At 44.2% G+C, this 13,540-nt stretch overlaps 1 protein-coding gene across 1 annotated transcript; it reads right to left on the reverse strand.

The window, feature by feature from the left end:
- Window positions 1–1,538: 1,538 nt before the first annotated feature.
- LOC122888961 (RNA-binding protein 38-like) lies at window positions 1,539–13,540 on the reverse strand. The gene is made up of 4 exons (XM_044223900.1): window positions 13,087–13,540; window positions 10,772–10,895; window positions 10,228–10,282; window positions 1,539–5,224 (listed from the first exon to the last, which is right to left on the reverse strand). The coding sequence occupies exons 1-4, from the start codon at window positions 13,297–13,299 to the stop codon at window positions 4,882–4,884; spliced, it is 735 nt and encodes a 244-aa protein (XP_044079835.1). The 5' UTR covers window positions 13,300–13,540; the 3' UTR covers window positions 1,539–4,881.

The raw sequence follows: 13,540 nt of genomic DNA on the forward strand, positions 1-13,540 counted from the left end.
TCATTACAATGCCTGGCTTTGTAGCTGAAGTCATCAAATTAGCCAACTAGCTTAGTTAACTAGGCTACTGTTTATCTAGAAAAATGTACCTAGCTACCCATCAAGAACGCTAGCTAGCTCGATAGAGAGACTAACTTTACAAGAATTTCAAATAGGTTCATGAAATTAGGTATGTAAAAGTGTATAAACTACTTACATGTAGCTGTGCTCAGGATTGAGGCACAAATATAATGTAATATTATTGGTGATATGTTCTAAATCCAAAAATATCACTGTATTCAATCACATTGCCTAAAATTAAGGAGAAACTTGTTCTCTTTTTGTTACACCTCAAGCTTGTGTAATCATGTGGATTACATTTCTCTTCACAAATTTTAATGATGTAACTAGAATACATATTTACATGATGCTAACTCAGGCCAACTCAGACCATGTAAACAAGCGGTGTCTTTGCCTGGTTGTGATTAAAGTCGAGTTGAGGTCTAATATGGTGGGACTGTTTTTTATGACAGTTCTGAGGAATCCCTTGACGTCAGAGTTACATGACAGAGCGAGAAGCGTGTAGAAAGTGAGATTTGACTGAACCTACTTTGAATGTGCATGTGAAAGAGAGAGACATAGGGAGAGAGAGGGAGAGAGGGAGAAAGTGAGAGAGAGAGGCCTTATGGTGACTCAGCATAACAAGGTCTGCTGGGCCTGTGTGACCTCGTTCATCAAGCTGACACCCGGCTCTGTTTCTGCTCCTCTCTGGTGTGATTCACGCGAGAAGGAGAAAAAGAGAAGAGAGGGACAGGGAAGAAGGGAGGGAGAGAGAGAGAGAAACGACGGCATTTGAGGAGAAACAGCACCACGAGCGCTGAAGTGGGGAAGACAAGAAGAGATGTTGGGGGAGGAAAAAACACACCGAATGACAAGCAGAAAAGTTGAGTAAATAAATGTGTGAGTGAGATCACAAGCACAGAACAGGGAGGTGAGATAGTGAAAGATAAACAGGGACAAAGTGAAGAGAAGAGAGGGGGGGGGACCAGAGCTGCCTCGCCACAGTAACAACCAGGAAACACAGCAACAGCCAGGACACCAGTTCTGTTGAACGCAAGTGTGTTTAAAAATCTGTGACATGATTCAGCTATAAAAACTGCAACTTGTCCTTTGTGTTGTCAGTCTTTTACGGCATGTCCTAACACACTGGCATGGCTTCTATCAAGCTTCTTCTTTATTTTATTTTTATTTTTTTTACTTATACTTGCTGTAGAAAAGCCATGTCTTGTTCCTAGACACAGCTCCTGAACACAAACACACTGCGCCGTCAAGCTGATGTATTTTATACATCAACACCCTTTCACTGAATCTGATAAAGGGGCACTCCACCAATTTTACACATCAAACTCAGTTTACTCATCACACTCACTCCACCTGTGAAAACAGTGTAATGTCTTCTGTGGGTCTGGAAGAGACATCTTGGCCTCTGTCCATTCTTAGTCTCTTGGTCAGTCAGTCAACTTTGGCCCAGACTGAAATCTCAATAACTATCGTACGGATTGCCATAGAATAGAATAAACTTTATTGTCCAGCCGAGGCAGGGAAATTGTCTTTGGTCTCAAACAGGAAGATATCAACACAAACATGTCCACAAGATAAAAACATCACATTAACAGAACAAAGAATCTCTCAGTTGTACAACAGTCAGTGCATTCATACCCATGGTGTTCAGCCTCACATATTTAAGTTCACTGTAGTTTGTTGGGCACATTAATTGCATTTGGGATAAAAGTACCCTTGTAGATCTTTTTCTTTGCCAGGGGTTTATAGCATGGCCCTGAGGGGAGCAGCTCAAACTCAGGGTGGAGGGGATGTGTTTTGTCATTGATGATTGACAGGGCTTTCCTGTGTACAGACATGGAGGTTTTTTTTTTTTTTTTTGTTTTTTTTTACAGCCATTCATGGTCCATGGAGGAGAAAGCCTACTTACTTTGGTGATCCCCTGACTTTTCCCTCTAGCACCATGGTTGACACTTGTGGTTTTGAGTGAAATGTCTCTACAACTTTTGGATGCCATGAAATTCGTTAGACATTTATGTCCCTCTCAAGATGAATTGTAATGACTTTGGTGATTCTCTTACTTTCAAGTAATCATCAGGTTAAAATTTTAGCTCAGTACTTTGGTTTATGACCAGCCTCAGTGTTTGTGTTCAGTGATAATTAGCAAATGTAAATAAACGAAGATGGTGAACATGGTCAAAAAATACCTGCTAAACATCAGCATGTTAGCATGTTGATGTTAGCATTTAGCTCAAAGCACTGCTGTGCCTAAGTACAGCCTCACAGCTAGTATGGCTGTAGTCTCTTGCATGTCCCCAAACCTAACTGAGGGAGTACCCCTTTAATAAAGTTGGCATGGTTTGAAAGAAAACCTAGCTATGACGGAACAAAATACAAACAATCATGTGAACTGGAATTCACTGATGAGGGCAGGGTGTCCATGTAAGTAAGTGCAGCATTTCATGAGAATATAAGGTCTGAATGAATTTCAATCAAAACAAAGCACTACAAAAACATCCACTGAACTCGAGGCCATATTATAAATCATTATAGGGTGGATAAATTACACCCTGTGTGAGGACAAAAAGGATAATGGATGTGTTTTGGTTTCTAACAACCTTGCCTGTGTTTTGTTCTCCAGGCCTAAGTGGGGTTTAGAAGTGACACATCTTCTAAAGAAGCTGAAGTAAGCACAAACATGTAGAGATGCTGCTGGGAAACAGAGCTAGCTGAGCTTGTTTAGCAGAGTGAAAGAAAAACAAAAAAAACAAACTGTTGCTTGCAGCTCTGGGTAACGGGGCTTCAAACCACTTTCTGACAAACTCTTTTTCCCTTACACAAAACTCTCAGCGAGAAAGAACGAAAGCAAAAGTGTTGGCCCGAGGGAACACCCAGCACCCCTGGCAGGTGGTGGTGCTGTGGCTTGATAAAAGTCTGGGCCTCCTGACCCCCTCTGCTCCCCTCCCCCCTCTACAGGATCTAACAGCACATACAGCCTTGATAACAAGCGCACACACACACACACACACAACACTGAACCCTTTCACTCCACAGGGTTTTCACAGTATCATCACAGCAGGATCTGCATTTCAGTTTTGTTGTGAATACAGTGACACTGCAATATTGCGTACTGTAAACACAAATAACTCAAGTGGTGGCATTTTGAACACTGGGTGACAAGATTAAGATCCCTTTTTGACTTATTTTTGGTGCTTCATTTTAACAATCAAAGAAGTCAAGAGGCATCTTTGAGTACAAAGTCTTTATTTTATTTTTTTTTTTTGGTATGGCTTCTTTGAAGGGCCTGTAAAAGACATTTTATTGAAAAAAAAAAAAAAAAAAAAAAAACCTAGAGAATTTCTGATGCAACCAGTCAAGGATCTACAAATAAGCATCTACTGTAGTTGCCGTGCACATCCACAGACATGGTGACAGGACAAAAAACAAAATGAATACGATACCTGTGGATCTGCAGGTATGTCTCTGCAGGTTAAATGACATCAGTGCCACAACTAGAGTCATAGTTAAAAAAAAACAAAACAAAAAAAAATGCTATTTTAACTTAGTACCTGATATAAATACCTACATATAAATATTGTAAATGTAGCTACTTGATGACTGAAAACATTTTAAAATGCTGTACATGAATGTCCTTTTGAGAGCAACAGTTTGTGACAATCTCAGTGAGAAAAAAAAAAAAAAAAAATACACTGGTGTTTGAGCTCAGTGTCAGCTACCTTTCAACATTGATACACAGCGCTCCTGGTCCCCATCACCCACATACTGCATGTGATTATCTACAGCCATTTGAAATCATCAAGACCCAAGAAAGCCAGATTAATGTGACTTGACTGCTGCAAGACCAGTTACAAAGAGCTCTCTGCATTTGGTTCTGTGGTGGGGGGGGGGCGCTTGAAAAATCAAGAGATTCAAAAAGGAGTTTCTATTTTTATTAAGGCCTCTTAAATTAAAAAGAATATATAAAAAAAAAAAAAAAAAAAAATTGTATAGTCCTGACATCAGTCTCAAAACAATGGAGCGCCCACTGTCTTATATACTGAAACTTTCTGTTTGTCCTTGAGGTGAAATCTCTTGTCGCTCTTCCTGTGTGGAGCTGAACGCTGGAGGTTTGTTCATGGGTCAGTGGTCGGTGCTCTACCTCACTGTGGATGGCACCAGGGTGGGACCACAGAGGCTGAGAGGCTGGGCTGTATGCCCCTACTGCCAAAAACCACCACGCTGTCTTCACCCTGCACCCCACATCTCTGACTGTCAGTGTCCAGTGTCCTAAAGCAGCAGTGCCATTTATATCCACTCCAGATACTCTGGAGTCGGGAGGAAAGAGGTGTTACATGTCCCAGACAGCTCTCTAATCATCAATTACCATGGACACACACACATCCCCCACTGATTGAGCCAACAACATGATAACATTGATAATAATGGCATACAAACATTGACAATGACATTAATACAATAATAAAGGACGATAATAATAATAATAATAATAATAATTATAATAATAAAAAATGAAGTGTCAGCTTCTGGAAGCCCTTGGAAGCGACCACATACTTTTTGCTGTTTAGCTTCCCAACCTGAACCTCGACAGTCCTCCAACCCCTCCCACCCCTTTTACCCTTTAACCAATGAGCAAACGGCTCATCCTGATCGTATAGTGCAATAGTCCCACCCCTTTTCCTGAAAGCCCCTGCTGACGATAGCTGGTCACCCTGTAGGGCGTTTTGCCATCCTCTGTCCACTCTAACCACTACTCACTCCTCCTCCTCCTCCTCCTCATCCTCATCCTCATCCACCTGTACCGCTTCCTCTTCCTTCACAAGGTCACTGCATACGGTCCGGCTGGATGTGCTGCTGTGGGGCGTAGTGCAGGAAGGCCGGGGCCGGGCCAGTGGCAGAGGGGAGGGTGGGGTGGACGGTGGCAGGAGCTGTGGCGGCGGCAGCCGGACCGGTGGCGGCTGAGGGGCTGGTGGCGTAACTGTAGCCCAAGAAGCCAGCTGGGGAGGCGGCATACGGGTACTGCTGCTCAAAGGCTGCCTGGGCGTACTGGGTGTAGGCTGCACTGTAGTCCAGGTAAGGGCTGGTGCTGACGGAAGAGGAAACCTGAGTGGGCAGCACCAAGCTGGGCTGCACAAAGGCTTGTGGGTAGACGTAGGGCTGGGCCATCCTGCACACAGACACAAAGACCAAACAGGGGAGGGGTATTAGACAGAGGGGCTGAAGTACCAGAGCAGAGAAATCTCAGGGCCTGGCTTCTATTGTTTACATTGCTCTCAGGGGGCGAGCGTGTTGGGAATATAAACTCTCTGTAGGTGTTCTGAACTCACACGGATATCCACTGTTATTAAAGACTAAATAGACGAGAGGCAGAGGAGGTTAGGAGGCGAAGGTGAACTCAACCCTCTGTCAGTTAGTAAAACCTACAAAACCTGTTAGGTAGGGCCTCCTGAGGTAGATGGGAGGGGAGGAGTGTGTGTGGAAGGTTGTGAATGATACAGTCAGCCGTTACTGGCAGGTTTTCAAGCTCAGGCATCAACAGAGTGTTTTAACAGCTGCTGCTCTTCACTCGCTGAGCACACACAGAGACACACACACACAAAAACACACACACAGACAAAAAAGGGAAGTGCATGTGCAGAAGTTGCGGTCTCTACTTCTCACTTGGTGTGTAAACCTCGCACAAACTATCACAGGTGATGGTGCTAGCTGTGGGAGGTAATGGTGGCGAGGGAGCTCATCAGGGCTGGGTGCCAGGCTCTGTGGGGCCTCACGGGCCGGCTCTCAGATGTACCTGATTAGAGCTGTGGGGTCGGGGGACTCTGCCGTCTCTCCTTCTCTTTCTGTCTTTGCTTTGTCACTTTGTCCATGGAGGAAAGGGAAGGGGAGAGGGCTTTAGACGAGTCTATTTTTAGTGAGGACTTGAAGTATCTCTCCTGGGCTTGTTGTCTACAGAGCGGGATGGTTGTAGCAGAGGGGAGAAGACCCCCTGCTCCATTTAAAGGGTGATGTAACTGACTATTTTTGAGAGCCTTTACCCTTGATACTACGCTTTTGGGGGAAAGAAAACATCCACAGACACACACCCCGAGACAAAGACATGATAGTCCCAACAAATGTCACTTTGACGTACGCTCTTCAGCTGCATCTCAGTACTGATGAAAATCTTCCTTTCATGGACTGTATTTAAATTGTAGTCTTAGCTTTTTTTCAACAGATTCACTCCAGGAGAAGAACAGGATCAGTAATGAGAGGCAGCCATGAAGTCAACACAGCAAATGATGGAAGCATGCATGGATAGGGATGTCATCACGCTCTCAAACACACACACACACACCCTCTCCAACCCCCCCTTACAGCCACCCACCCACACACACACACACACCGGTTACCACTGCAAACCCCAAACCATGCCATAATAGGGAAAGAGTCACACCGCAATCAGCATAACCTCTTCAGTTCATATCACACAAAAGGGAAAAAATAAAAAAGGCACTCAAATCCATCACAGCACACCGCACTGCACTCTCAAGCCATCACTGGCACCTTGGAGAGAGGCTGGCTGAGGGAGGGAGGAAGGGGGGGCGGGCAGAAATTTTCAGTCAGACCCCTCCTCGGGACTAGTCCTGTACTGTGGGCATCTTCTGATCCTCTGCTGGTACACTGGTCAGCCGGCAGCAGAGAGCAACCATGGCAGAAGGTTGGATAGGAGGATGGTGGTGATTATTGTCAGCAATAACATTAAGGTCCTATTGTATCATTAAGGCAATACAGGAATGTGATCAAGAAGCATTGGGGGTACAGAAATGTGTAATCTCGCTGGTAAAAATGTAAGAGGTGCATGGCCAAAATCCCTCAAATTCACAATAAAAAAAAGAATCATCCCACCTATCATATGACATTACAAACATATCAAAAAAATACAGAGCAGGGCTGATGACAGCTTTAGATAAGAAACCTGCATAAATGCCCCATTTTTCCACCATAAAGGAGTTACAGTAACAGAAGCTCACTGAGACATCTGACGAGTGAAGGGGGGAGGGAAAAAAATAAAAAAAAATAAAAAAAGGTGATAGATGTAACAAAACAGATAACAGGGGCATGTAACCAGTAAGCAAATGAACGTAACCCCCACCCATGAGCACAATCTACACTTTGCCCTCACAGTGCTATTGAGCTACTTACAAAGAGGCATTCATTCTCACATGCAGCTTTCAAAGACGACCATACATTAATGCTGTGGGGCATATGTGCTTTCCCCTCGCATCAAATATAATGAGCCTGCCTTCTCTGTGGCCTTGGCAGTGTGTCGCCACAGGCAGTTTGCCTTAATCTAGGCTTAAAATCAAATGAGAGACAGAGTGCTTCTGTATTATAGCTTATGTGTGTTACTAGAGAGATGGAGATGTTAGCTGTAATTTTAGCTTCTAACGAAAGAGAAAAGGAGGGACGGGGACCTAGCCAAGTTAGGGACAGTAGCGAGCTCCCGGGGGCCACAGAGATGCCAGATGCCAAGTGGATGGTGGGACAGCGGCAGGGGAATGTGGATGACGGCCAGAAGATCATAGGTCAGCTGATTTTGTGCTGACTGCCAGTCGGTGTGCGTTTGACATAGTGCCACTCTGTGAATGGCAGGCTGAGACACTAGAGAGACAGGCTCACCAGAAAATATTTGATGCCCATAGATATTACAAATACAGGCCGAAATAATCACCATTATGAAGGTCACTTAATGAGCTAATGTGAAAAACCCGGGCGATATCACACCAAGCAGCTAAATATTTCTACACGATAACACAAATGACCTTCAGCGCATGACTCACTGCAACACAAAGTGTGAAAACAAAGACGGGACTGGACTGGGTGGAGGAATTAAACAAACACTTGATATTCCTTCCTTCCTCTTTGTTTAAGAGGATTGTAAATATTCTTTGAAAGCAGGAGGGAAAAAAGGTGTTTTGTTTGGCACCTGTAGAGGTGTGTTTCCTAGGAAGCACACTGCCTCATTAAGTATTAGTCCCAGAAAAACACCCCCCAGATACCCTACCCCTCTATCTCATCTTTAAACACCCCCCCCTCCTCCCAGAGGTGTCTGTTTTCAGTGTCTCTGACACTCTGGTAGTGGCAGCACTTTAATGGGAGAAATTAAAGTAAAAACAAGTGCTAAAAGGAATTTAAAAAAAAAAAAAAAAAAAAAAAAAAGGTCTACATATGACGTGGGAAAGTGCAGGGAAGTGGACAGAGTGGAGGTGGTGATGCATGAGAGGAGATGAATCTGCAAGCACACAGACAACTCCTCCCCTCCCCAACAAAACAATGTTTCTGGCCTCAGTGACCCCCTCTGGCTCTCACAGTCCACAGCATCTGCTGACCACAGCGATACACACACACACACACACACACACACACACACACACACACACAGCAGTAAGTCCAAACCAGCGCACCACCACTACACGCAATGCTCCAGTACTGTTCAAAATGCTACTTCAGCCCATGTCCTCACACCATATGTTGTAGAAGGTAGAGGGGGGGGGGGGCGCGCTGAAAGAAAAGCCACTTCTACGCTCTGCATCTTAGGGAGGCCTGCGTCTGTCACCTGCCATACAGAGGAAACTCAGAGGCAGACGGACAGGTGCTCCGTGTGCCTCTCTACATCTCTGGGGTGGTGGTGGTGGTGGTCATGGGAGATTAAGGGGGTGTAAAAAGCTGTAATACGAGCCAGCACCTGTCAGGCACATGCATCCAAGCAGCACTGTGCGCCACATTTTAAACCCTCAGAGTTCTGGTGCCATCCAAGCTCACTATGGTAGCCGGAGCACGGACATCGGAGGGACTTTCCAGTGTTCTCCTAAGGTCTTGGAACATGATGGGACATGTCTCTAGTGGACCCTGGGATGAATCATTCAGACCCAGTGAGATCTTACAGAGGAGGATAAGGCTGGTATACACTTGTGCCCTTTTTGCATTTGCCAACATCAAAAGGCACCAAATGTTTCTTATTTTGTCCTGGGATTTCCATGAAGCTCTTAAGCACTCACAAGCTCTGAAGACATATACTAGTCAAAATATTATTGAAATCACAATATGGCCAAGAGCAATGTCAAAATCGCAGACACTGCAATTTTTTGATAAAAAAGAAAAAAAAGAAAGAAAAAAAAAGGTAAAATGTGTGACAAAACAGCATTATATGCCCCGGCCTACAAATCTTGCTCTCCAGATTTAAGAAAGCAGGTTTGTTTGGTACAGACCCCAACAAATGTTATATCATCGTGATTTTAATATAGTTATTATCAGTGAAAATGAAAATTGTGACACAAAAATCATATCACAAATCGTAATATCTGTCAAAATAATTGCAATGTGATTTTTTTTTTTTTTAACCACATCGTGCAGGCCTACTTGAAAATTACTTACTACAGTTTTAACGGATTACCAAAATTGTTGCCCATTACTTTTCTGTTGATCGGCTTAATGTTTCAGCTCTACCCTGAAAATATATCTAGGGCAGCAACTGAGGATTACTTTCATTATAGATTAGGTGTTGATAAGTGTTTCAATTAATGGACTAATCATTAAAAATGTTGCTGTTTATTATTGGTTTGTATTTCTATAAGCACGATGTGTCACAACCTGTACACAAAACCACTTTATGAAGTGAACTTGACTTCTCACGGTATTTTCATCTTCCAGACAGATTTGAGGTTTTGTGTGTAAAATATGAATGGTGGTGAGGGAGGAATTCTGAGAGCTGCAGGGGAGAGGAGAGGAGAGTCATTACTGCAGTGAAATGCTCATTAGCTGCTCAGCAGACCATGGCTCCTAGACGCTAGCCAGGCTGTTTCTACAACACAGCCACTTCTAGGAAGCCTTCTCAGTGACAGAGCCCACTCAGTCAGGTACACGAGTCAAGAGGCTCCTGACAGAAGTCAAAAAGCGAGTCAGACAGACATTCACCTCTGGAATGCGCTTCTATTACCACAGATATGTGAACCATCTCCCAGCCCTACAAAACTCAAATATGCTAATAGACTACTTCTGGAGTTGCATATGGACACAGAAACTGACATGTACTTTCTAGAGGCCCCGTTTGTCAAAGAAATAGTAGCCTAACGGCATCCCACAGAGCGTAATACAAGAGAATACATCAAGCGCCCACTCCCGCTCACTTACCCATACTGCCTCTGGATGAGTGCTGGGTGAATGGGCTGCACTCCGATGGATATGCCTGGAAGACAGGAGGCCGGCTGTCAGACACACACATTTGCATTTACAGAGGAGGACCAGAGAACAATACACAGAGGGCACGGAGAGACAGAGGCAGTGCCTGTTTCAAACCGACCACAAATGGACAGATTCAAATGCGCAATAAGCAGGAAAACATGTATGTATTTGGGAAACTAAATGTTATGTGGACTGTCTTATTGAAGACTGCCTGTCGCACACTAAATGGAAGTAAATGGTCTCTTGTGACTCAGGGGATAGGACCAGAAGTTTGTAAGGAGGATGTCTCAGCCTTCCCAAGCACATAAACAAACATGTATTTAATGACCTGTTTTTTTTTTTTTTTTAAACTATGGTTCTATGTTATGGATATTCATATCTTATATTCTATGTTTTATGCTCTAATCACTATTGGTTGATTAAGATGGAAGCACCATTATTTCCATGATTTTATAGATGATTTAATTGAACCTTGAAACAACATATATCTCACCTGTCTGTATGCTGCGGGGTTTGGCACCCAGGTAGGCCAGGTTGACATTGGCCTTCCTGCCATCGATTATGGGGTTGGGATCCTTGCAGGCTCTCTCTGCTGCTCCTCGGTCAGTCATTGTCACCTGGTGACAGAGTCAGACTCGTCAACGAGGTCTCACAAGGAAAAAAACAACAAACAAAACCCAAATTTCTCTCATGTAACAAACAGACGGTAGCATGGCATCCTCAGCTGGCGACGCATCAACAAATCAAACAAAACCAAAAGCACTTCAAATGCATACAACAGGACTTGGCCTGTTGGTCTTATCATAAAATTCCCCATACAAGCTTTCCACTGTTTGTTTCTCTGAAAAAGAAGAAGAAGAAGAAGAAGAAGAAGGGAAACTACAAAGAAAGCACAATGATAAGCTTTGAAAACTGCCCACAGCAGCAGTAGCTAGCCACTTGACTGCCACTCAGCCATGGGCAGACCTGCTGAAATATGGATCTGGGAAGAGCAACAAGGAGTTTATCCAATTAGGGACAAAATATTAAGGAGATTGGTATTAGTCCACCCCTCCCCTCTCTCTCCTGGCATTACACAAGCCCTTCTGTTTTGATTTCCACATTCTGCCAACTCAGAGGGTTCAGTCACCTCTGTGTGTGGACTGAGCAGTGAATGTAGGCCACGGCTTGCATTGTTTAAGTGGACGTTTTTAAAAGCAGTATGCCTCTTCATAGTGGAAGGATCCGGAACAAAGCCCACTCCAGGGCCCGTGTTGTGAACACACAGGAAGGACCGAAGCTGTGTTTACACTGTGAAGAGCCTTGCTGTGGGGGGGGTTCTACTAATCCACCTCTGAAGTGTGTTTAGAAAAAAGGTGCGCTCAGCTTTGGGGCGCCTCCCTCCCTGCCTGCTGCCAGCTACCTCTCCGACTGGAACTCTCAGAAAACAGAATTAGCAGGTTGCCTCAAGCCGCACAAAATGTGTGTCTTTTCCCAGGCAGCACCCACATCGGCCTGAGCCTGTTTAACCTGAAACACCAGCTTCAACACGCAGCCGTTTGATAATTAGACTCACAGGACAGCTTTCCTCAGAGTTAGGGAGTCGATGTGTAAACACCGGGAGCAATTGTCTTACACTTCTGCCTTTAGAAGTAAACATGCACACATAACAATTTTCCATTCCTTCTTTGGCCAGACAGTACATTTGTGCTGATGTGTCTTTCAAAAGGTTCTGGTAAATATTTGCATTTCTTGTGCTGCTTCTGTTTTTTTGTGTGAAAGAGAATGACTCTTTATCTGCCTGAAACAGGATAAGTCACCTATTAATGTAGATTTAAATTAGACATCACAAGGGTCCTTGGATAGTTTTCATTAATCTGACTTAAAGCAACTGTGGTCAAGGATCAAGTTGTGATTAATGTATTAGCAAACAGCACGTTTCCCACCTTACCACCATGAGCTGAGCTGAGCTGAAGGCAGTCTGATTACTAGATACAACTTAGTTTGTGTTTTGTGAACTTTTCTATGGCTTGGCCAGTCCACAGAGTCAAAAAAGATGAGATCAAAAGGGAAATTTAACATAAATTAGTATAGGAGAGAGCCAATTTGTTGATGTTGGAATTTCTCTCTCTGCAGCCAAGATGTGATGTAAATCATGTGCTATGGCCGACTGCTCCGGTCCTTGACAATGGAGGGCAGGGTGTGCAAGGTCAGCCTCCCCACTGCTTCAAAATAACCATATAAAGCAAGCAAGAAGTGCTCTCTCTCTCTCTCTCTGTCTGTCTCTCTCTCTTTCTCTCTCACACACACACACACACACACACAAAGCCATAAGCTGGGGCTGCTCAGGGGTGAGTAAGGGGGGGGACACTTCATTGGGGGGGTTTAGGGGGTTGGACATCAGACATATGTTGAAATATAATCTTCTTAGTTACCCATCAACGTGTGTTATCCCTCATCCTCATTAAGCTAAAATAACAGCCAGCCAGGCGAAAAACAGAGACGCTGTGCAGTTATGCGTGCAAGCTTCAGTGGGGGATTGCCTTTGACAAATCTTAATGATTACAGACAGCAGATATAACTAGTATGGACATTTAGTCATATAATTTCCCATATGGAGAGACACTAGCACATAAAAGTTAAGTGTTATGCAGACACTAAAAACAAGCATGTTTTGATGACAATCGACAGGAACTAAGCTGCACGGCGGAATTACAGCAGATAAGTAGCTTGTAACGTGATTCGATAGGTGCTAAAAGTTGTGAATGGGTGGTGCGTGTTGGTCTCATGGTGGATATTATGGCGCATGGCTGTCTTGTTTGTACTCACAAAGCCGTATCCTCTGGATTTACCGGTCTGTCTGTCCGTTATCACCACAGCCTCGTCAATGTCCCCATAGGCCTCGAAGTATTTTCTCAGTGAGGCATCGTTCGTGTGGTATGGCAGCCCGCCGACAAAGATTTTGGTAAAAGTAGTGTCTTTCTGAAGCGGTGAGGGATGCATGACTTCCAGGGCTCCGTTCATGAACTGATGCAGAAGCATTGGTCAGCTGGAGAGAAGACTAGAGGCACACTGAAAATTTACTAAGCGCTTAACAACGTCCCAGCATCAGTACAACAAAAAAAAGATGATGTCGCACTATATTATGCTGTAGTTGTCCTCTCGTGTTATCCTTCGCTCAAAGTTGTAGCAACCTGATAACAAATGTAATTCACACTGCGAGGACTCCTCCAGCCGCGTCCACGCCGGTTGCTGTTTCGCCGCTGTGAGAAAAGTGCCGGGA

The sequence above is a fragment of the Siniperca chuatsi genome, linkage group LG2 (genome assembly GCF_020085105.1).
Source record: "Siniperca chuatsi isolate FFG_IHB_CAS linkage group LG2, ASM2008510v1, whole genome shotgun sequence".
In the NCBI taxonomy this organism is placed as follows: Eukaryota; Metazoa; Chordata; class Actinopteri; order Centrarchiformes; family Sinipercidae; genus Siniperca; species Siniperca chuatsi.